Source organism: Oncorhynchus kisutch, linkage group LG6, assembly GCF_002021735.2.
Source record: "Oncorhynchus kisutch isolate 150728-3 linkage group LG6, Okis_V2, whole genome shotgun sequence".
Lineage (NCBI taxonomy): Eukaryota > Metazoa > Chordata > Actinopteri > Salmoniformes > Salmonidae > Oncorhynchus > Oncorhynchus kisutch.
This window is the reverse complement of record NC_034179.2, coordinates 82272491-82294828: the sequence shown is the minus strand read 5'-3', so window position 1 is coordinate 82294828 and position 22338 is coordinate 82272491. Positions and strand designations below refer to the sequence as shown.

Genomic DNA, 22338 nt, shown 5'->3' with positions numbered 1-22338 from the left:
CTGAGGTCACAAACATTCACAACCTTTGTCAACTTGAACACCACCTGGGACAAGGGCCGTCATTGGCTGACACATGGAAGTATTATACACGTCTGTCTGGCAGGAAAAGAGGCCTCTATGACTTACAGCCCATCTTAGACTGCACAATACAAAAGGTAGACTTGACATCGACACAGATGCTTTCAGATATTCAAAGCCTGGGGAATACATGTATTACCCTTGCATTAAACTTAATTCATAGCTCTCATTGAAAAGTAATTAATGTCTTTCCAAGTGGAGACAACTGTATGATTAGCATTACTGATGAAAAACTGTTGTGAACATTTTTGTGTTTTGTTTTGTGTCCTGTGTCTTTAAATGTCTTGGATTAAATGTTCTTGGCACGGTCAGTGTCTGAAAAATGACCGAACTGCAACAAATGTCTCTTTGTTCTCTCGCTAATCCTTCTTGGAGTCTGAAGTCTATGTCTTTGAAAACATTCTTTATTTATGGTCATGATCCATGTCTGTTCTATGTGTTCTATTACACTATGTTCCACTAAATGCAGACAGAACTCTTGACAGAGAGGTGCTGTAATAAAAAAGTGCTTGATCGTGTTCCTGGAGTTCATTTGTCTCTTTATTCTTCTATCCAAGCAGCAAATAAACACTAAACTCAACATGTCATATCATGAGGATGTGGCCAATGTCAATGTCATCGGATTGGAAGGATGGCAAGATATCCATGATTAGTAACAATGTCATGAACCATATAAGCCTACCAACAGAACACATAGAATGCGTAACAAATTTTCTGCTAATTTCTTTGTCTAGAAATCATTTAGTGAGAGCACCAGGAGCTTGAGTGATGTCACTCCCGTTGATCAACTGTAGAACAATGCCTCCCTCAGGAGATAAAATGTTGTGTCCCTGACAGCAAGACGATGGGTCTCCTGGCCGCTCAGAGTGACAGCACACACACACATACAAGACTCGTCTGACAGGTTCACGTCTCATCATGAGGGTGCCCACAGATTATATATTCACATTGCTAACATACAAGCTGCAGGCCACAGACCCACACGTTTCTGAGGCAACAATCCAGTTGCTGTTCCTACTGGAGCTCCTTATATGAAGACAGGGATATAAACCATGATGAGTCAGACGGACATGAGGACACACAGTGAAGAGGAAGCTTACAGTATAGATGCTTAAGGACACAGAGATAAGACACATTGGGTATTTTGCAAAAACACATATGCACTCTTAAATAATTGTGAATATATATATATATATAAAATTTTATATAGTATTATATTAATTTACATAACAAATGTTTATCATCATGAAGTATTCACATTAATTATGCCTTTACAAATAGGAATATTCTAGGATGGAGCACTGATGATACATTAGCCTACATTGAGTAAAACATAACTTCTCCTTCACCAAGTTATCAAATAGCATTCCCATGACAACCAGACACAGGGGTATGACTGCTATGCAATTATATTATCAGCTGTATGTATCAGTTACTCTGGTATAGATGACCTGGCAAAAATGTTGTAGGCCTATACTTTTTTTCTTAGAGCTCTCTCAGGCCACCGGGTGAAATACCTCCGGGTGTTATTAGTACATAATGAGTACAGCACAGTAGCATTCAATGACCATAATAAACATCCGATTTCACTGTGATGTCATTATCTTGGAGCAGCATTTCTATAAGCGGTAAATAATGTCCTCGTTCCAAGAAGGTTGTCGTCATTGCCACATCACCGACCTGGGGAATTCTGGTGGACCAATGCCCTCTCAAACATAGGCCTCACACACCCCATTTAATCCTCTTTCCTTTCAAATAGGCCGACATAGCGGCGGAGACAGCGGGGTGTCCACCAAGGTGAAACCGCATATGTGGCTGTTTATTTGTCAGGCGATCTGATTCTCACTCGCCGTTATTTACCAAGATTTTAAAAAACATAAAACGTTTATCCATTTAAATTTCCCCAAGTAGCCTAATGTATATGCTACCACAGTGCCCATAGCTGGGGAATATGTTGCCTTTTGTTTTTCTTTTCGTTTTCTTATTAGAATATATGATTTGGAACAACGCTTAATACATTGTAGCCTAAGCCATTACACATTTATTTCCATGCATGCATTAACGAATATGTGTGGTTAACATGACCTGCCAACCACACGAAACATCTGCTCCCTTGTGTTTACCTGCATACGGTGATGAGATTTTTTCGCTCCACGCCGACGCTCCGAGAAGATGCCTTTTTCGATGTCAAACCCATAGCCATTGCTTTTCGGACACAGCCGGATTCCATTCAGCGGCGGTACGGAGCCTTCCGGTAACCCAGCACCACCAAGACCCCTCCCTCCGCAGGCCTATGCCATATATTACGGTGTTCTCAGTTCTCCGCGAGAAGCTGATGCTTAATTAGTGGGCTCTACGTTGACGCACAACGATGGAGTTGTGCAGGGTGAATAGACAGAGAGTATAATTTAAATACCCTCTGCACCAAGATACCCAATGCACATATGTTGATTTAGCCTACATAAAACCATAATTTAATAATCCTACATTTTATCATAATGTGCTTTGGTTTTATAATACTATAGAAAATGATGACTGACTATATAGGATATTATTTAGTTGCGCCACAACATATCTACAGATAATATGTAATAAAACAATTAGAAATGGGCATGAAATAAATGCAAATGTAGTCTACTTAATTGTATATGTTGTGCTGTAGATAATTGGTCACAAGGTGGAATACTGTGCCAAATGATTGTGACTCCTCGACGCTAGAGGTCGCTCTAAAATCCTTACGTCACCATTTTTTTTGTAAACAGAATGAAAGATGGCGGAGTCAGGGGAACCCAAGGCAACATGTACTTTTCAATTTAAAAAATCTACCAAAAGATGCAACGCTCGGAAGAGAAAAGCCAGTGACAGCGACACAGGTGAGCTACAGTGTTTGAGTCCAGCTCAGTGTTGTTTCAAAAGCTAACCAAAAGACTGCATTGTGCATGAAAACAATGGCTATTAGTAATAGTCCTCGATCTAGCTATAGTGGCGAACTGACCTAGTTAGCTAGCATTTGAAGTGTATTTAGTAAGGCGTTAAGATTGGGCTAAGTAAAACACCCAAGCCATGGAAATGATTGCAAGTGGCCGAGTACTGTAAACACGGAAATGTCCCACTCACATGCTGATGCTTGCCTCATTGCCAGATGGCAACAGTGACGAAGACAAGAATGCCGTCGTCAGAAAAGAAAAAAAGACGGGTTCAGCAAACCCTATGATTCAAAGGGTAACGTCGCATGACTGACTACAAACGAATCAGTCTTTATACGAAACATTTTTTATAGTGTGAAATCATTCTTCTCTTCTCCCCAGACAAAAAAAGTAGAGAGAGAGGAGGTGTCATCTGCTGAAAGTGACGAGGAGAAAGAAAGAAAGTCACTGTCGGTCAGCGGTGAGTTATTTTGAAAAATACCTCTCTACCCATTAATCTATGAATGAATCTATTAACAATGTTTTGTATTTATATCCTCCCTGCCCTTTTATTGCTCATCCCTGTATAAAGCTATCAATCACATCCTCCTCCCTTCGCTGTGTATAGAAACCAGAGGGGCCAGATGACATGGGAGCAACTGCAATCTATGAGCTGGACACAGCAAAGGACAATGATGCACAGGCCATCTTTGAGAGGAGTCAGAAGATCCAGGAGGCAAGACCTCTGTCTCTTGTTGGAGGAACTTTGATTCCTTCATGTATCTTCATCTTAAGTATTGTATCATTTGCATTCTTCCCCCAGTTTTGTTCTAAATTGGGACAGCGTTGTTCCGCAAATGCTTAATAAAGGTTTCTATCCTCTCCCTCAACAGGAGCTGACCGGTAAAGAGGATGATAAGATCTACAGAGGAATGAACAACTACAAAAAGCACATCAAGCCCAAAGACTCCACCATGGGAAATGCATCCTCTACTCTGTCACATAACATGCATCCACACCTGACCATGCCAAAGTTGAAATGTCTTGGGGAAAGTTTTAATTGTTTTTGCATCATCACTATTTTCTCTTTTGTCAGGAAGGGCCCAATCCGGGCCCCAGAGCACCTGAGGGCCACAGTGAGGTGGGACTACCAGCCAGACATCTGTAAGGACTACAAAGAGACTGGCTTCTGTGGCTTTGGAGGTGAGTGGGACTTTGTTGGAAGGTTGCCTCCAATGTCCTCCTTTCCCAACTTGAATTAATCATCTGTGGAAGTCTCTGAAAGTCTCCTTTGTGTGTTTCTTTTCCCCACTTAGACAGCTGCAAGTTCCTCCATGACCGCTCAGACTACAAACATGGCTGGCAGATTGAGAGGGAGCTGGATGAGGGGCGCTATGGGGCCAACGGTGAGTTCACAACAGGGGAGAAACACAGGGCTGTGTAGATTTAAGATTAATCAGATTAGAGAGTTGTGAACAGCTGTTCAGTAATGTGTGGTCTGTATGTAGATGATGAGAACTAGGAGGTGAGCAGTGACGAGGAGGACATGCCCTTCAAATGCTTCATCTGCCGAGTCCTTTAAGAACCCCGTCATCACCAAGTAAGACAATGCTCCTTAAGAACTCCTTCACCATTTAATTGTGTGTAGAGAAACTTCCAACTTATCAAACCACTCATGTCTTGTCTCCCGCAGGTGTCGGCACTACTTCTGTGAGACCTGTGCTCTTCAGTACCGCAAGTCCCAGCGCTGCTATGTATGTAACGTCCAGACCAACGGCGTCTTCAACCCAGCTAAAGGTGAGGATAATGCATCTCAATTACCATGGTCAGCATAGTGGTATGGCATGTACATTAGGTCTTGGATGGTCCACCAAAGCATCCACTTTGAGCTAAGAAAACAAAACTAAAGCTACAGTAGTTTGTTTTTGACCATGGAGCTTATTGCCTGACTCGAGCTGAATTCCTGCTCTATCGTCCGCTACATACTTCAGTCTGAGACCGCAATCATTGAAGTCGTTTGTGGTGGTGTTGTACAAAACAAGGTCATCAGCAATTGGATAATCTCTAACCAATCAGAGAACCAATGACACATTTTCTAAATGTTGCTTTATCCATGTGTGTTCTGGCCCAACCATAGGTTTCTGGGACCAATCAGACAGGCTAGAATGTATTTCCATTCTAGAAATCTTGGAGGAGGTACTCGGCTCCAGAAACGCATGTTCAATGGTGTGGCGTTTGGCCGGAGCAAGGAGTTTTGGTAGACAGGCAAGAGCTTATGTAAAGGACTAGTCTGTAGTCAGTCAAATAGAAAAAGCTCAATGCTCGAGTATTCAGGCCCGTGACTAAGGCTATTGAGCTCCAGGCAGTAGCCCTAAGTGTTCTCTCTCTACAGAGCTGGCAGCCAAGATCGCCAAACACCAAGCCATGCTAGACCAGCCACCCTCTGATGAAGAAGATTAGCAACCTACTGTAAATACAGTACCTGTCCAATTTCAGCGTCTGTCTCCTCTGTTTCATTGTCAAGCCTTCCGGAATAAAACTTGATTTTTAAATAGTTGACTGATTACTTACAATACAGTGAGAGCCCTGAGGTGAAAGGTATTTATTATCAAGTAAAATAGTTGACACTCCCAACACTTTCCCTTCTTGAAACCCAGACAAACTATCTGAAACAAGCATCATTGTAACATTCACTTTTTTGTTGCAACATTCACATTTTTTGCAGGACAAAAATGGCCAATAACAAGAAGGTTAATCAAATACATGGACCTCAGTTGGCACAGTCTAGTGTTAACTGAAGATAGCAAAGCAAGTTGAGGTTCAGGTAGAAACAGATTTTTTTTCTTCCCTCCAGTAAAACTGATGGCTCTGTATGAACAGCTGTGAGGAAATGCAAACACTGTCTGGTTCGTGATAGCCTTGGACAAACCTCTGGAATCTTCCATCTGTTGTGCTGGCTAGATGGCTGATTGGATCAACCCTTGGTAATGCGGTCAGTTCCTGGTCTTTAATGTCAACAGATGGCTCTAGATAGAGCAGGGAGACTCCTGAGCTGTACTTGACCCTACCTTTAATGGAACATCTCCATTGACAAGTGAAAGAGTGGACTGGACATACTCCCCCGTCTGGAGCTTTAGTCGAATTTGGAGAGATGTGTGCGTGAGAGGAATTGGGTGTCAGTCAGTGCAAGGGTCTGTCTGCTCATGCATCTTTTAGACTAGAGTGATAGCAAGGAGGTGAGGATAGCAAGGAGGTGAGGTGGCAGCTGGCTTTTAAACCCAGTCAAAGGGAGGAGAAACTGCTTTGAATTATTTACATGGACCATTTAATAAGAACAAAGCGTAAATCCAGTCTGAAGTCTTCTCAGGGCATCTCCTGGTTACAACACACACCTCTTTCCTGTTCCTCTGTGGTCAGAAGTCCCAGTCATCCACATCCATGTGGCTGAGGCCAGACTCCAGGCTGGCCAGTACAGAGGCAGCGTCCTGAGGCTGGGTACTCTCAAAGCCTGTGATGGGCGTTACGGGCCGGAACAGCTCAGGCAGAGCCTCCGATGGCCGACGCTTGATCTAGGGAAGAATGGAAATAAATCTCATTGGGATTCTAATAAAGTGTGTGACTTAATGAAGCCCTTATGACTTAAAATGTTGTACATTGATGTTGAGGGGGGAGGAACTAGATCCTACTGACCTGTTTGAAGAAGGAATGACCAATGAGAGCACTGGCTGAGGGTCTGAGGGGGGTAAAATAAACAATTAAATGAGCTAAAATTCACAAGACAATCAATGTGAGGACCAGCAGCCTAGCTTGGCGTGGCTCACCTCTTCTCTGGGTCCCTCTGTAGACACAGCTCCACAAAAGCATGGAAGTGGGGAGAGAAGGTACGACTGTAGGGGTGGCTCCCCGAGGAGGGCTCTCCGTTAGAGTGGTGGGCCCCTCTGGTGCTGGGGCCCTCACAGATCCCAGAGTCAGCTCCAGAACGGGAGGGCTTCATGGTCAGCTCCTCTGGGGGGATGGTGGTGGTGTCCAACAGACAGGGGACTGTCCCGTTAAGCTTCTCCAGCAACATCTAAAGACAAGAGGACCACGAAGAGGAATGGAGAGAGATACCAGTCAATTGAGGAGCAGAATATAGATCTTTCAGAATAAAGATAGGGTGAGGGGTTGATCTGGCCACTAGTCACCTGTGTGGCTGGCATGTCTTTGAAGGGCACATGTCCATTGGCTAGCTCACAGGCTGTGATGCCAAGACTGTAGATGTCTGACCGGAAGTCGTATCCCTGCAGATTCTGACACATACCAGGGTTGACCGATAAACAAATTAAGGTATTATAGTTTAAAAGCAAGGTATTGTATGTTAGCCAGGTGTGGTATGGAGTTACCTGCTGCAGCACCTCTGGGCTGAGCCAGGGAAGCACCTTGATGCTGTACTGGGGGAAGTCATGGACCACTCTGGCCCGCTGGCCGTGACGGATCAGACTGATGATGCTCCTCAGACCAGACATACACACCTGACCGTCTACCGAGATCAACACGTGGCTGGCCTTCACGCTCCTAAACACACAAAATTAGATGCCATGTCACAATCCTGCATGAAAAGTCCTGGGCTTGTGTGTACTTTGTACTTACCGGTGTACATAGCCCATGTGGTGAATGTAGTCCAGGGCTTTGAGCATGCCCAGTAGGATGTAGGCGATGGCCAGCTCATTCATCCCATCAGTGAAGTGGCTGCTGATCAGGTCTCTGGCTGACCCTAGGACATGTTAGACACTACATTAGTCAGAGAGAGAGCAGAGGACTAAATAGTAGGGTTAGGTAGAGACAAATGACCTTAATGTGGGAATGGTAACTAGAGTCCTCCGGTCTACATTTAGCCTTTGACTACATTTGACTAGGACCAGAGTGGTGTAGTGTTACAGTCAGTGCTTTGTCTGTGAATCCTCACCATAGGCCATGAAGGGAGAGATGACCCACAGCTCGTTCTCTGCTATGAAGATGCTCCTGTAGGGCAGGATGCTGGAGTGGTGGAACAGCTTAGATACATGGAGCTCAGCCTGAGAGACAGATTAGACTGGGTTAGGTTTAAATGGACAGAGAGGGAGATTACATTGAGTTATGTAATAGATACAAATTAGACAGACAGAGATGGGAGGTTGGATTACATAACCGGTGATGTCAAAGCAAGGGATGAATGTATTCAGAGGGGAGGAGTAAAAGAGGGATATAAAGGCAAGGATGATTTGACTGATGTCTGTCTGCCTGGCAGAGGCAAAGGGAAATGTGACAGATGGATGGTAGAATGATAGATTGATGGTGACAGGTCCAGACCTGCAGGTAGTTGACCATTTCATTGGTGCAGGACTCCAGGTCAATCCGACGGATTGCTACGTGTTCCCCTGTGGGTCTGTATCTGGCAAGGTTGACGGTCATCAAGTCCTCCAGGCCTCGACCTAGCACAGCAATACACACCAAATTAGACTAGAGACAGGAGCACAAACAATGTATTCAACAACAAACACACAAGCGCCTTGGCAGCCAAGTCACTGGGGTTGAAAGCCTGAGACTGACTGACCGATGATGGTCAGGAGCTCATAGGCGCTGCTGTCGGGGAGGAAGCTTCCCATGGTGTCCCGCCGTGGGACTGAGGTCAGGCTCTCGTGGCTGTCTTCATGGGCCTGGGGAGAGAGGCGGCAGCAGGGAAGGAGTTAGCATTGGAAATGATAGCATATATTGGCCCTTAGTGTTGGGCATTACTTGTGGCATTGTGAGAGTGGCCTGCAAAGGCTTGGTCAGATGTGATGGTTGATGCTAAATCATATACAGTCAGACTACAGAACGAAGTGTGTACGAGCAGTACTTGTGGAACCTGAGTGGAGAACATTAACTTCAGGTTTGAATTCTGTTGGTGGCAAATTATAAGCAAGAAGCTACATCATTTATGAATCATGCCTTCTCCAAACCTCATTACACCATAGTGCTTGAAATATTAACGCTCATGGTAAGACACATGCAGAGTGGGTACCCTAAAATAATAATATGAGTGTGTTCAGAGAGGAAGAGGCGAAGCAAGAGGTTGCACTCTCGCCACTATGTGTCCAAAATGAGCCCAATGTGTTTCTATGGGCTTATTTTGGACTTAAGCTCATTTCCTGCCTTCCCGCCTTTGGAACAATGACTCATTGTTGGGCGGAGACGTGAGCATCTCGAGTATCATCTCAAAATATGACAATAACAGTCTTAAAAGATGCTCAGAAATTAAACTATTTTCACTGTCATCAGTCAAAATGTTTGACTGGAAAAAAATGTATGCAGGGCTCTATGCTACAAAAAAAAATGTTTTTACAAGGAGCACGTTAAAATGTAGGGGCACAATGAAAAATATTTGAGGTATTAATGACAACAATTACAAAAGAACTGGTGCTCCCAAATTAAAATTCCAGGTAATAGTAAAATATTTTGATGCATATGTGACCAAAATGGTACCACTGTACCACTGTTGGCCTAAACTTACAATTGAAGTTGGAAGTTTACATACACTTAGGTTGCAGTCATTAAAACTCATTTTTCAACCACTCCACTAATTTCTTGTTAACAAAACTATAGTTTTGGCAAGTCGATTAGGACATCTACTTTGTGCATGACAAGTCATTTTTCCAACAATTGTTTACAGACAGATTATTTCACTGTATCACAATTCCAGTGGGTCAAAAGTTTACATGCACTAAGTTGACTGTGCCTTTAAACAGCTTGGAAAATTCCAGAAAATGATTTCATGGCTTTAGAAGCTTCTGATAGGCTAATTGACATCATTTGAGTCAATTGGAGGTGTACCTGTTGATGTATTTCAAGGCCTACCTTCAAACTCAGTGTCTCTATGCTTGACATCATGGGATCATCAAAAGAAATCAGCCAAGACCTCAGAAAAAAAAATGGTGGCCCTCCACAAGTCTGGTTCATCCTTGCGAACAATTTCCAAATGCCTGAAGGTACCATGTTCATCTGTACAAACAATAGTACGCAAGTATAAACACCATGGGACCGTCATACCGCTCAGGAAGGAGACGCGTTCTGTCTCCTAGAGATGAATGTACTTTGATGCAAGAAGTGCAAATCAATCCCAGAACAACAGCAAAGGACCTTGTGAAGATGCTGGAGGAAACAGGTACAAAAGTATCTATATCCACAATAAAACGAGTCCTATATCGACAACATGAAAGGCCGCTCAGCAAGGAAGAAGCCACTGCTCCAAAACAGCCGTAAAAAAGCCAGACTACGGTTGGTACATGGGGATAAAGATCATACTTTTTGGAGAAATGTCCTCTGGTCTGATGAAACAAAAATAGAACAGTTTGGCCATTATTTACATTGTTATGTTGAGGAAAAAGGCTTGCAAGCCTAAGAACAAAGATCCCAACTGTGAAGCACGGGGGTGGCAGCATCATATTGTGGGGGTGCTTTGCTGCAGGAGGGACTGGTGTACTTCACAAAATAGATGGCGTCATGAGGACGTAAAATTAAGTGGATATATTGAAGACATCAGTCAGTAAGTTAAAGCTTGGTTGCAAATGGGTCTTCCAAATGGACAATGACCCCAAGCATACTGCCAAAGTTGTGGCAAAATGGCTTAAGGACAACAAAGTCAAGGTATTGGAGTGGCCATCACAAAGCCCTGACCTCAACCCCATAGACAATTTGTGGGCAGAACTGAAAACGTGTGTGCGAGCAAAGAGGCCTACAAACCTGACTCAGTTACACCAGCTCTGTCAGGAGGAATGGGCCATAATTCACCCAACATATTGTGGAAGGCAACCCAAAACGTTTGACTCAAGCTAAACAATTTAAAGGCAATGCTACCAAATACTAACTGAATGCATGTAAACTTCTGAACCACTGGGAATGTGATGAAAGAAATAAGAACTGAAATAAATCACTACTATTATTCTGACATTTCACATTCTTAAAATACAGTGGTGATCCTAACTGACCTAAGACAGGGAATTTTTACTAGGATTAAATGTCAGGAATGGTGTAAAACTGAGTTTAAATGTGTTTGGCAAAGGTGTATGTAAACTTCCGACTTCAACTGTATTAGGTTATTTTTTTTATTTAAATGCAGTAACACCTTAACCATTTATCTACCAATTTCCAGCCAGCATTGCAAGGTAGATGCCCATCACTTTAAATCACTCAGACGGGGTTGCCATGCATTGCCAAAAATGGAACACATGGAACTCTATCCATTCCATTCAACTCCAGTTCACAACCATTGGTGGATCCAGAGATTTCCACAACAGTGACACATTAGACATGAACAAATAACCAGTTGCTCATACCCTCCCACCACCCACCTACATGCCCTCTGCTTTCTAGTAAGGGAGAAGTACAGTGAACACAGGCAATAGACAAAGTGTCCACACTTAAACTACTTCACAAACATGAAACAGGCTTGGTCAAAATTAGTGAGGACTTTCAGTGAAGAACAACAGAAACCATAAATCAAATAGTAACACCATGTTAAGACCACGCTGAGGTTCCTAAGGGCCCATTAAGACTGGCTTTTCAGGGAGATTATCGGTCAGCTGAGACCAAACAGCCGTTTTCCGTGACAGCCATAAAAGACAAGTGCAGGTCAATTAAGCCAGGTAATTACAGATGCCCCATCATTGCCCACTCTAAAAAGACACAAACTGTGGTCAACTTTATGAATCAGGAAGGACTGTTTTGATCTCTGGAGCAACCGATGGAGCCATCAGGTAACACGTAGTATTAATGGGGTGATCCAGCTGTCCACTTATACTGATCACATCTTTTTTTCATCAGACTTGACAACCTCAGTTGCTCTCTCCTCCAACCCAACCATGTCTCATCAAGAGAACATCACTACTGTGAACTGCACCAATCTCCCAACAGGAAACCCTGGTGAAGTAGGATGGGCCTTAAAATACAAAGCACATACAGCATTGTGAATCAGATGCCCATGCACAAAAGCACACAGGGCTTGTGAATTCATTCACGTTGGCTCCACCCTCACACACAGGCAGATGGAACGATCGAGAGCAGTGACTGGAGTACCACACTTACTTTCCTGTGAGAGTTTCCCTGAGCTTGCTCTGTGGTAGAGAAACCACATCAATGACAAACACAAACACACACATACAAGAGAAGGATCTGTGTTTAGAGCAGCTCAGGAACCATTAGGTACACTAAGTGTAAAGTATAGCATGTGGTGTTTGTTGCAGGAGTCGTATCAATGCTGCTAGCTGGCTCCCATAACAAGGAGGATTCAGTTTAGACTAATTAGATACCTCCAATGCATCTGTTAAATCAGTGAGGAATCTGAGGATTCAGTCTAGCGGGATTGAGTGATTATGCATTGCCATGGGAACCGGAAGCAGCCAAAACCAAACTTGAAATCAAGCTTATGAACGAACACAGAACAATTATGCAATGTGAGCTGAGCGCACAGAAATATGAAGATAATGCAAAGCTTGATAGTGAAGCCACCCCTCCCCAGCAATTCAGTTCCTCTCGATGTAAACAGATTCTTCAACCACTGATAAATTGACAGTGTTTATGTTAGTCTAATAAGACCCACATACTGTAGAAACATCTCTTTGAACATGCCTCATCGCCACCACACTTGGTACCCTTAAAATATGATTTCCTTAATAAATATTTGACCTAGGTATCATGTCAACTTCGTATCTACTACAATGACCGACGGCGCAACAGAATATTAATCTGACATGCAGTATTCTGAGGCTGCATATTTTGCATTTATCAACTCTGACAGACAAGGAGACATCACACTGGAACAAACTCTCTTCATGGCACACATGTAACATACAGTGAGACATTTGACACCTGCAGAACATTGAAGCAAGCAGTAGCTCTTATGTGTCCTCAATCTATTTCGGAGACAGAGGTATCCAGCCACATATTGCCAAAGAACCAATGCTGATTGGATTCCAGAAGGTTTAAATTGTATTATGCCAATTGTTTGTTAGAGTGTGGTTGCCTTTTAAAAACGGTGCAATGCAATATCTTGTTTTGAAAGCAAAGCTGCACATAGGATATAGCTAGCAGGTTCTTTATGAGGGTCGGGCAACTTCATAGTTGATGATAGGTCTTGTTTGTAAGCAACAGTTGATTTGGGAAGCCTTTTTCAACATAACCTTTGACCTTACCTCCAAAAAACTCAAAATCCCTCAGGTTCTCCACACTCAATTTCTCTGAGACCCAACGCTGGGATTGAGAGAGGGAGAAAGAAAGAAACAGTGCAGATACCACAGGTCAATCACTTCTCCAATAACTGATCACTGCTGTGACTCTGACTGGTAAGGATTCAGCACAAGTATTTTATATATTTTCTAGACTGAGCTCTGACGTCAACGGGCAGGGGAGCGCTGACAGAGTTCACTCACCAGAAAAGACATGGATCTGTCGATTGTGGCAGCTAGAACCGCTGAAACCCCATCCAGAAAAAAAATCACTCCAAAATAAATACTAACACAGTAACAGAGGAAAGGAAACACAACGTTACTTCGCTATGAACAAGACATGTAGCTAACTATAACCCACCTATTGCCTATAGAATCATTAAAGTTGTAATGTTAATGTGAAAACCATTTCACAAATAGTATAATAGATAGGCCCAAAAACATTTTATTAGCAGAAATACTAGCTAACGTTAGCTAGCTAAAGTAACATATGGCTATGTAAAAATAAATTAACGTTAGCGTGGCTCTTTTTCATTACATTAAACAACACAGAGTGGCTTGGTAGCTATATAAACCACGATAGCTAGTAACCTACCTGTATGTTAACTTGAAGAAATAGCTAGCTAATATCTGGTGAAGCGAGTTTGTTAGCTACCATTTTCAACAAACAACTATTATCGAAAAGGGGCGGTAACTAATGTCACATGTTTGCGTTGATTGGTTCGTTGTTGTGAGAAGCAATCCGTCGCGCGTAATCTACGTCTACACACGGTAATGACGCAAAACACTTTCGAGTCGCGCTGTGAGATTTGGCAGTGGTAAACAGATCTTTCTTGGTGGTGAAAACAGGTAAATAAACAGTACATGAAACCACGAGGTTAGTTTATAGTGTTTAACGTACACTAGATTTAACTGATTTTGCAAATATCCTTTGACAAGCCATATTTGCTCAGTCAATCATTTGTCACACACCCACTTCTTCGCCGTGCTGCTGCGGCCCTAGAGAAGCGTAGCATGCTAACGTTAGCAAGTTTAATTTAGCCAATTAATGAGATCCAAACATTAGCTAGACACAGATTAATGCGATATTTTATATCTTCATTTGCCAGAAGCCACAGATAATCTTTGACATCCCCCAGACAGTGATTTACGAGATGATTAGCATTTAGCAGACGTTTGTGGGTGACACACAAGGCCTGCGATGAATGGACTGGAATGCAACAGCAATCTACAACAGTCAAATACCAAATGTGATTATATTTATTTTCCCCTTACTTCTGTAGGACAGCTATGAACTGGAGCAAGGGTGGCCCAAGTGGTAAGCGAGGGTTCGGGTTTGGAGGATTTTCCCTTGGTGGTGCTGGTGGAGGAGGAGGAAAGAAAGAAGAACTGCACGTGCCTCAGAAATCCCACACGTCCTTCGGAGGCGCAGGGACAGCTGGAGGTTATGGCAAGAACCAGCAACTCCCTGCATTCTACAAGATAGGAACAAAAAGAGCAAATTTTGATGAAGAGAATGCGTGAGTATAGACTAAACTTTCCTTTAGGGTTGGGTTTGGTGTGCTTCGTATGCTGTATGATCAACCAGTTATGCAGGATGTATTACATTGATTTCAATGACATTTGACTGGTGACAACTTTCCTAACCCATTTCCAGATATTTTGAAGATGATGAAGAGGAGTCAAGCAGCACAGATTTGCCATATATCCCAGCTGAGAACTCCCCCACACGGCAACAATTCCAGTCTGGAGGGGGCTCAGACAGTGAGGATGATCCTCTGGATGCTTTCATGGCCCAAGTGGAGGTGAGTCATGGATTCCCCTCTTAGACCTGGATCATGTAGGACTTTACACATTTTCTCCGTAGTTTTTCTGTTTAAAATCTGGGGTTATTGTCACAAGAGCTTTTGTGAAATATTGCAGAGGGGTATATTGTTCACCCTCTTGTCTGCTCTAGGACCAAGCAGCTAAAGACATGAAGAAACTGGAGGAAAAAGAGAAGGAAAAGAAGGTTGAAAAGTAAGATCCCTTCAATTTCTACCCTTTAAGCTTAGGTCCTTCAAAATTACTTTGTCAATAATATAAGCAAAACTATTATTAGCAAAGGCCCTATTCAAGGCCACCAGGCAGGCAGGTGTAGTACATTCTTCTATTTCACCTGTGTATTGATTTGCACATATTTCTATGGTTATTAGTCAAGTGTCTCAATTATTAATCTATTCTCATCCCAAAACTCTAGCATGTTATTAAGATACTGTAGATATAAAGTTCCCACTTCAACTACAACCATTCACCACTGTGGAGCAGAGATATGTCTCATTTGAAATAATCTGTCTTGCCATTCAATTACCTTAAATTTCCCCAGTTGGTCCATACTGTAGGTAACTCATCAAGCCTGCCTTGCATGGCGACTATGTAGGGAGGGGATAAGCGTGACATTAGACAGGTTGTGGGGAATCATGGGTGAACAAACGAGTCGCAGGGAAGTTTTTTTTTCTCCGCTTGTTTTTACAGGGGTATACGTGATGACATTGAAGAGGAAGATGAACAAGTAAGTGATCCATCCAACGTTCCTAATTTACTACTGATCAGAGAGCCTCCAGACCCCAACCTCCCCTCCCGACCCATCTATGGCCAAGTCTCACCACCTACCACATCTCTTGCTCTTTTTTTCTCTCTTTTACTCCATAGCTCTCTCACACTATGCTAACAAACCCAATTGCAGGTTGAATCCTTCGCCCTATCCTTCTTGGATATGTACATGCATACTTGTGGTGTCAATTATATATATATATTTTTCTTTTTTATATACCCATGCCTAAACTAAGCATGTTGATTAATAGTTTATCATCTCTTTTCAAATATGCCATACTGTAATGAATGTTTACTATTAACTGTTGCTGTTCTTACTACTTTGTGAAGGGGGGTTATAAAATCTGACACTGTGATCAATTTCAGTCCAAATAACGCAAAGACTGGTTTAAACTGAGTGTTAAAACATAAAATGGCTTAGACTCTGACATTGATATGGGCGATCATCAGAGCATTTTGCCGTTGACTGTATTTGAATGTATATCCCCCGGTTATGAGAGTGGTAAGAGTGCCTGCATGAATGTGTGCTACATTAGGCGTTTAAGCTGACCCTGGTTGACTCATGCGGCTGTGCTCTGTGCAGGAAGCCTACTTCCGCTACATGGCAGAGAATCCCACAGCTGGGCTGACCGCAGAGGACGAGGATGAGAACATAGACTACGACAGTGATGGGAATCCCATTGCCCCCACCACTAAGAAGATCATCATGCCCCTGCCCCCGATGGACCACTCTGAGGTAACAGCTGCACCTATCTGAGCCAAGAGGCAGGAAGTTATGTTATCTTGTCAATTGGATTTAGTGTCTGAGGTCATACATTTATGTCATCCCCTTATAGATTGACTACCCACCTTTTGAGAGGAACTTCTACAACGAGCATGAGGAGCTTCTCAGCCTGACAGGCACAGAGGTGTTTGAGCTGAGACACAAACTCAACCTGCGGGTAAGTGTCCGGAGAAGGACACGCACACATACAACCACATCTAAACCCAACCACACAATCCTAGCCAACATACCACTTACAGACAACTGTTGTATGATCCCATTGTCTCTTTAACCGAAAGCCTCGTCTATTTATTTTGCTTCATTGACTTTGGCAGGTGTCTGGTGCCGCCCCTCCTAAACTCTCCACCAGCTTCGCCCACTTTGGGTTTGACGAGCAGCTGATGCATATAATCCGCAAGTCGGAGTACACTCAGCCAACACCTATTCAGTGCCAGGTACCTAAGCAGGTCTTTTTTTTATTGGTACTTTCATATTGCTTTAGTAGCAAATAGGCCTCACCTGTATTTTCTTCCCCATCTGTCCTGTAGGGAGTTCCCATTGCCCTTAGTGGGCGGGACATGATTGGCATTGCGAAAACTGGTAGTGGCAAGACTGCAGCCTTCATCTGGCCCATGCTAGTTCACATCATGGACCAGAAGGAACTGGAGACTGGAGAGGGGCCTATTGCAGTCATCGTGTGCCCCACCAGGGAGCTCTGTCAGCAGGTAAGACAGCCAGGGAGAGATGGGTCAGGAACAAAACATTTCCATGACAAAAAGTTGATTGGGCCCCTGAAAAGGATGGTTGTGCTTCCTAGATCCACGCGGAGTGTAAGCGTTTTGGGAAAGCATACTCCCTGCGCTCGGTGGCGGTGTATGGAGGAGGCAGCATGTGGGAGCAGGCCAAGGCTCTTCAGGAGGGGGCAGAGATAGTTGTGTGCACCCCGGTAAGAGCTCTAGTTGACAATCACTGTGGTAGACTGTGTTTAGTCTTTATGTATTGGAGGAAAATAATCCCCTGAGGTCATTTAACTTATTGGGTTGTGGATGTTGTTCTTCACACAGGGTCGTCTGATTGACCATGTGAAAAAGAAGGCCACCTCTCTGCAGAGAGTGACATACCTGGTGTTTGATGAGGCAGATAGAATGTTTGATATGGGCTTTGGTAAGTTGGCTTTCCCTTCTTTCTTTTGTTCCCAATGACCACTAGGCCCAGAATATTGTTCACTGAAGATGGTTTGACACCTATTTATATCATATACTTTTGGAAACTTTTTTCAGAGTATCAAGTGAGATCCATTGCCAGCCATGTACGACCTGATCGACAGAGTAAGTGTGTTGATGTGTGCATGTACACTTGTTAGAGGCTTTAGACAAGACTTCCCCATCCTATGAACCTTAACTTGACTCCTGTCCTCACAGCTCTTCTGTTCAGCGCCACCTTCCGTAAGAAGATTGAGAGGCTGGCTAGAGATATCCTGGTGGACCCCATCCGCGTGGTGCAGGGAGACATCGGGGAGGTCAGACCCGTGGCTCTTCTAACACCCTCTGATTGCCACTTCTATCATTTATTTAAAGTTCTACAGTGCCAGAACAGTCAACCAGCTGGCGGCAGAACATTTTCTGGAGTTTAGTCATCTAATGCTCTTCAATCCTCCATCCTTCCTCCCCAGGCCAATGAGGATGTGACCCAGGTAGTGGAGATCATGCCCAGTGGGGTGGAGAAGTGGGGCTGGCTGACCCGCCGCCTGGTGGAGTTTACCTCCTCTGGATCTGTACTTATCTTCGTCACCAAGAAGGCCAACTGTGAAGAGCTGGCCACCAACCTGACCCAGGAGGGCCACAGCCTGGGCCTGCTGCACGGAGACATGGACCAGAGTGAGAGGAACAAGGTCATCGCTGACTTCAAGAAGAAGAGTCTGCCCGTGCTGGTGGCCACCGACGTGGCAGGTGAGGTGGGGGTGGGCTGCAGACGAGGGGGTGGGGAACGTTCCAATCATCAGAGATCTGTGTATGATTACACAGACACTGACAATGATTTGATTGTTTTTGCCTGAATTCCAGTGCTCCTACATACTTGTCATTCTATCATTCACTCCTTCTTTGTCATTTCCTCCCTAGCCCGTGGTCTGGATATCCCTTCAATACGCACAGTAGTGAACTATGACGTGGCTCGGGACATCGACACACACACACACCGAATTGGCCGAACTGGTCGTGCTGGAGAAAAGGGTGTTGCCTACACCCTTCTCACCAGTAAAGACACATCATTTGCAGGAGACCTTGTGCGTAACCTGGAGGGAGCCAATCAAAGCGTCTCTAAGGAGCTGATGGACTTGGCAATGCAGGTAAGCCATTCTACATGTCCCTGACTGACCATTGAGGACGGTTATGGAAAGGTTGATTTTATATGATGTCTTTACTGACCTCCTTTGATGTTTTCCTCTCAGAATCCCTGGTTCAGGAAATCACGCTTCAAGGGCGGCAAAGGGAAGAAGCTAAACATTGGAGGAGGTGGTCTGGGCTACAGAGAGAGGCCAGGATTGGGAGCTGAAAGTTCTGTGAGTTGGCCATGTCTATTTGTAACATAAGTTGTGTTATTTGTAGTGTTTTATCTTGTTGGTAGATCAGTGGCATAATAGTGTAACTCTTGGTAATTGTTGACATTTTGTTGTTTCTCCAGGAGCGTAGTGGTGGTGCTGCCATGGGTAACTATGAGGGCTACAGCAAGCCTACCGGAGCCATGGGAGACCGCATGTCAGCAATGAAGTCAGCCTTCCAGGTAATTAAACTGTCACTCACTATCTATTCTGTCAGCTTTAAATTATCCCCGTTTCTCATTATTTCTGTACGTCTAGAAGTCCCTCTTTAATCGTTGTCTATTTTTCCCCAGTCTCAGTATAAGAACCACTTTGTGGCGGCGTCCGGCATGGTTCCTAAACTCACCACTAAGTCCAGTAGCTCTTCAGGCTGGACCAGCGCTGGAAGTCTGAGCTCCGTCCCCACCGGGGCCCCTGAGGGCCCAGATCGGCCCCGTGGGCCCCCCTCCTTAACCATGGCCCCTCCAGCAGCCCTCAGCATGGGCACCAAGATGGCAGGCTTCACCAGCGCTGGCTCCCTGAGCTCTGTGTCAGACAGCCAGGCCACTGCTCCTCAGGGGAATGCCGCCCCACCCTCACCCAGGGAAGGGCCCCGTGACAGACATGGTGATGAAAGGAGTCGCCATGGAGATGGCCACTATCGTGACAGGAGAGACAGGAGCGAGCGGCACAGTGGCGGGGGAGAGCGGGACCGCTACGGGGAGCGGGACCGCCACGTAGACCGCGACAGATACGGGGACAAGGATCGCCATGGCAGCAGTGGGCGCCATGGCGATAGTCGTAATGGAGAGGGAAGTAGAAGGGACAGAGAGCGAGACGATTGTAGAGGTGACAGGGAGAGTGGAGACAGGGCAGGGAGTGAAGGAAGGGGGGACAGAGCTGAGGCGAAAGGAGACCGAGAGGAAGACAGCTTTGCAGTCCCAGATCCACCAAAACGCAAAAAGAGTAGGTGGGACAACTAAAGCACAAACACATCACCTGTAAAGCAAGCAACCAACTGTTCTTAGATGAGCATGCCTAGTCTGTAGATGCACAGCTGGTCATTTCAGCTGAAACATGCACAGAATTTCAAGGGTTAATGTGTGAACCGACCCTACTGCGCGGTGTAAATGCAAGGGGAAAGATATGCTATCCTGCATTGGTTGGGGATTCAGAAACATGGCTCCTGATTGTCAGCTTGTCTGAAGAAGTGTTGAGATTTTGGATAGAGTTCCACTCTACTGTGCATGGAGAAAAATCTACTGTAAATATACCATCCAGATAGTTTAAACCTCACCATAAGTGAGATGGTCAATCTTTCTGGTCAATAGAAGGGAGCAGTGGAGCTGTTATGCAGTCCTGAAGCCACAGAAAACACCTGTGATTGAGATGTCTGTTGTATTCTTACGTCCACCCCCTGTCGTTCTAGTTAAACTCTTAGCCCTGAGTAACCCAATAGCCCTATTGGACTAAATGTGAGTGTATATTATCAACCCACGTTAATGACAGATCTCCTTTTTTATTATTATAAGTGTACTACTTCCTGTGAATCCATCTGTGTTTGTGAACTTTGCAGCTTGTATTCACTTCTTAGTAAAGTGCCTCTGTGTCACGTAGGTGTTTTTTATGCTTTTGAAAGTGGAGTGTATGTAAAAATGTATTTGTTAATTTTTGTGTGAGGCTACGCTTGAGTTCATTCACGGGAGCATGCCAAGTATTTTTGATTAAAAAAAATGGCTTTGGCAGTTTATTTTGTGTGTCTATAGTTTCCTTATCTGTTTGTAATTTGTCAATGGCAGTTCTAAAAGTGTGCATTCTAAACTTAGCTGCAGCTGACACAGCACTTGTGAACTGCAATAAACAAATTCGCTTGGTCCCACATTAGTCACTACGTTTTGACACCTTGTAGAAGTGGTTATATACTAGTGAAAAACTGAACTCTCAAACGCCATAACATTCTATTTCAAAAGCTTCCAATTTGGAATTGGCTTCTGTCTTGAAAATGACTAATCTTAGGCATGATAATACCTGTGAGATTCTCTGTTATATCTGTAATTTGCACACAAGATGTGACATGAACAGCTGTCAATTGTGAGGATATAATTGGCAATTCCTTTTTGTATTTAACCCTTGATGCCTTTTTGTTCCTCGGTGTATATGTAACTTCCATAGACAATAGGGTTAAGACTGAGTAGATACATGTGAAAAAACAATGGTCTAATTCTTGTTAATAAAATCATGTGGTTTTTAGTTGTGTCTTTTTGGGTGGTTTGTAGGGTACCTTTTTAGAAGGTATCCAGAGCCAGCCACAACTCTGGGTGTGTCTCTTTTCCTCACACATGGAGAATCTCAATTGCAATCTCCTTGTATCCGCTCTCCTTGCCACCTCCTCAAAACCCATTGAATGAGAAATACAGAGGTCCCTCCCCTCTGATCTTCTCTTCCAATGGGTTTTGAGGAAGAGGGAGGGAGGGTGTGAGGAGTATACAATTGAGAAAAGGCCATGTTCTTCTGATTGACCATGTGAGAAAGAATGCCACCACCCAGAAGAGAGTGGTATCCCTGGTGTTTTAGCTAGCAGATCCGACCCACTTGCTTATAGCTGAACTAGAGTAGGACAGGCCTCCTGTTTAGATTAACACACTGCTGGTTACTGGTGTTTGTGAGGCTGATCCCATGTTTGATATGGGCTTTGGTAAGTTGACTGGCTTTACTTTACCAAAGACCTGACTGTATTTTGTTACCTATTTATATATTCTTTTGGTATCCTTTTTCAGAGTATCAAGTGAGGTCCAACACCTGCCATGTCCAGCCTGATCGACAGAGTAAGTGTGTGCCTGTGTAAGGAAGAATCTTAATTGCATACTCCTCGCGTCCCCTCGTCTTCGGTGGGGTTTAACGGCAGTTGGCATCCAATATGTTTCCTTACCGCCCCCAACTGGACTATTGTATAAATCCATTATAGTTTGTGATAGAAAATACTGAATGAAATAAAAACACCCTTCAACTAACCCCACACTCATTAAAAACCCACTAGCACATTCCACTACTTTGACCCTATCTGCTCCTACACCATGCCAACGGCCTGAGAGGACGGGACACCACCACTCAACACACACACTGTAACTCTTCTGAAGTCAAATCTCATACAACCAAATACTTCTCTGCAGTTGCTACCAGAACATCTATTTTTTGTTATTG

At 44.0% G+C, this 22338-nt stretch overlaps 3 protein-coding genes, 1 long non-coding RNA gene and 1 pseudogene across 17 annotated transcripts in view; 3 read left to right on the top strand and 2 right to left on the bottom strand.

The window, feature by feature from the left end:
• The window catches only part of LOC116374492 (uncharacterized), a 7570-nt gene extending 6974 nt beyond the window's left edge, over positions 1-596 (top strand). The window contains exon 2 of the long non-coding RNA XR_004210453.1: positions 1-596. This exon is cut by the window's left edge and continues 1435 nt beyond it. This is a non-coding gene — a long non-coding RNA (uncharacterized LOC116374492).
• Positions 1-2476, bottom strand: part of LOC109878653 (RUN domain-containing protein 3A-like) — a 20054-nt gene extending 17578 nt beyond the window's left edge. Inside the window, exon 1 of the mRNA XM_031827966.1 lies at positions 2202-2476. Coding sequence (XP_031683826.1) covers positions 2202-2308 — 107 coding nt within the window. The 5' untranslated portion in view covers positions 2309-2476. The remainder of the gene's footprint in view (positions 1-2201) is intronic.
• Positions 2477-2820: 344 nt separating this feature from the next.
• Positions 2821-5536, top strand: LOC109882216 (E3 ubiquitin-protein ligase RNF113A-like; annotated as a pseudogene).
• Positions 5537-5571: 35 nt separating this feature from the next.
• Positions 5572-13906, bottom strand: LOC109888216 (STE20-related kinase adapter protein alpha). 10 transcript variants are annotated; one of them, XM_031827960.1, is made up of 13 exons: positions 13800-13905; positions 13409-13490; positions 13172-13229; positions 12066-12094; positions 8557-8659; positions 8313-8434; positions 7930-8038; positions 7614-7737; positions 7367-7538; positions 7169-7273; positions 6806-7053; positions 6675-6717; positions 5572-6553 (listed from the first exon to the last, which is right to left on the bottom strand). In XM_031827960.1, exons 2-13 carry the CDS (start codon positions 13418-13420, stop codon positions 6398-6400), a joined length of 1281 nt encoding a protein of 426 aa, XP_031683820.1. In that variant the 5' UTR covers positions 13421-13490; positions 13800-13905; the 3' UTR covers positions 5572-6397. The 10 variants fall into 10 exon arrangements, with proteins under 10 accessions (XP_031683820.1, XP_031683816.1, XP_031683824.1 ...); XM_031827956.1 differs by having other exon boundaries at positions 7169-7538; positions 13800-13906; XM_031827964.1 differs by lacking the exon at positions 12066-12094 and having other exon boundaries at positions 13800-13904.
• LOC109878654 (ATP-dependent RNA helicase DDX42-like) lies at positions 13209-20887 on the top strand. 5 transcript variants are annotated; one of them, XM_031827951.1, is made up of 18 exons: positions 13209-13321; positions 14488-14724; positions 14862-15009; positions 15162-15223; positions 15719-15755; positions 16380-16532; positions 16633-16737; positions 16895-17014; positions 17108-17284; positions 17377-17505; positions 17624-17723; positions 17840-17887; positions 17981-18078; positions 18232-18508; positions 18680-18906; positions 19009-19119; positions 19242-19340; positions 19452-20887. In XM_031827951.1, the coding sequence occupies exons 2-18, from the start codon at positions 14495-14497 to the stop codon at positions 20118-20120; spliced, it is 2790 nt and encodes a 929-aa protein (XP_031683811.1). In that variant the 5' UTR covers positions 13209-13321; positions 14488-14494; the 3' UTR covers positions 20121-20887. The 5 variants fall into 5 exon arrangements, with proteins under 5 accessions (XP_031683811.1, XP_031683814.1, XP_031683813.1 ...); XM_031827954.1 differs by lacking the exon at positions 13209-13321 and adding an exon at positions 13969-14053 and having other exon boundaries at positions 15162-15755; XM_031827955.1 differs by lacking the exons at positions 13209-13321; positions 15719-15755 and adding an exon at positions 13991-14053.
• Positions 20888-22338: the final 1451 nt, after the last annotated feature.

Excerpts from the sequence above, each read along its gene's own strand:
- LOC109878654 (XM_031827951.1), top strand. The coding sequence starts at position 14,495 with ATGAACTGGAGCAAGGGTGGCCCAAGTGGTAAGCGAGGGTTCGGGTTT. Across the intron at positions 15,010-15,161 it reads CTTTCATGGCCCAAGTGGAG|GACCAAGCAGCTAAAGACAT; the intron begins GTGAGTCATGGA and ends TGTCTGCTCTAG. Across the intron at positions 16,533-16,632 it reads CCCCGATGGACCACTCTGAG|ATTGACTACCCACCTTTTGA; the intron begins GTAACAGCTGCA and ends ATCCCCTTATAG.
- LOC109888216 (XM_031827956.1), bottom strand. Across the intron at positions 12,095-13,171 it reads GGATTTTGAGTTTTTTGGAG|AGCAAGCTCAGGGAAACTCT; the intron begins GTAAGGTCAAAG and ends TCTCTACCACAG. Across the intron at positions 6,554-6,674 it reads GTCATTCCTTCTTCAAACAG|ATCAAGCGTCGGCCATCGGA; the intron begins GTCAGTAGGATC and ends ATTCTTCCCTAG.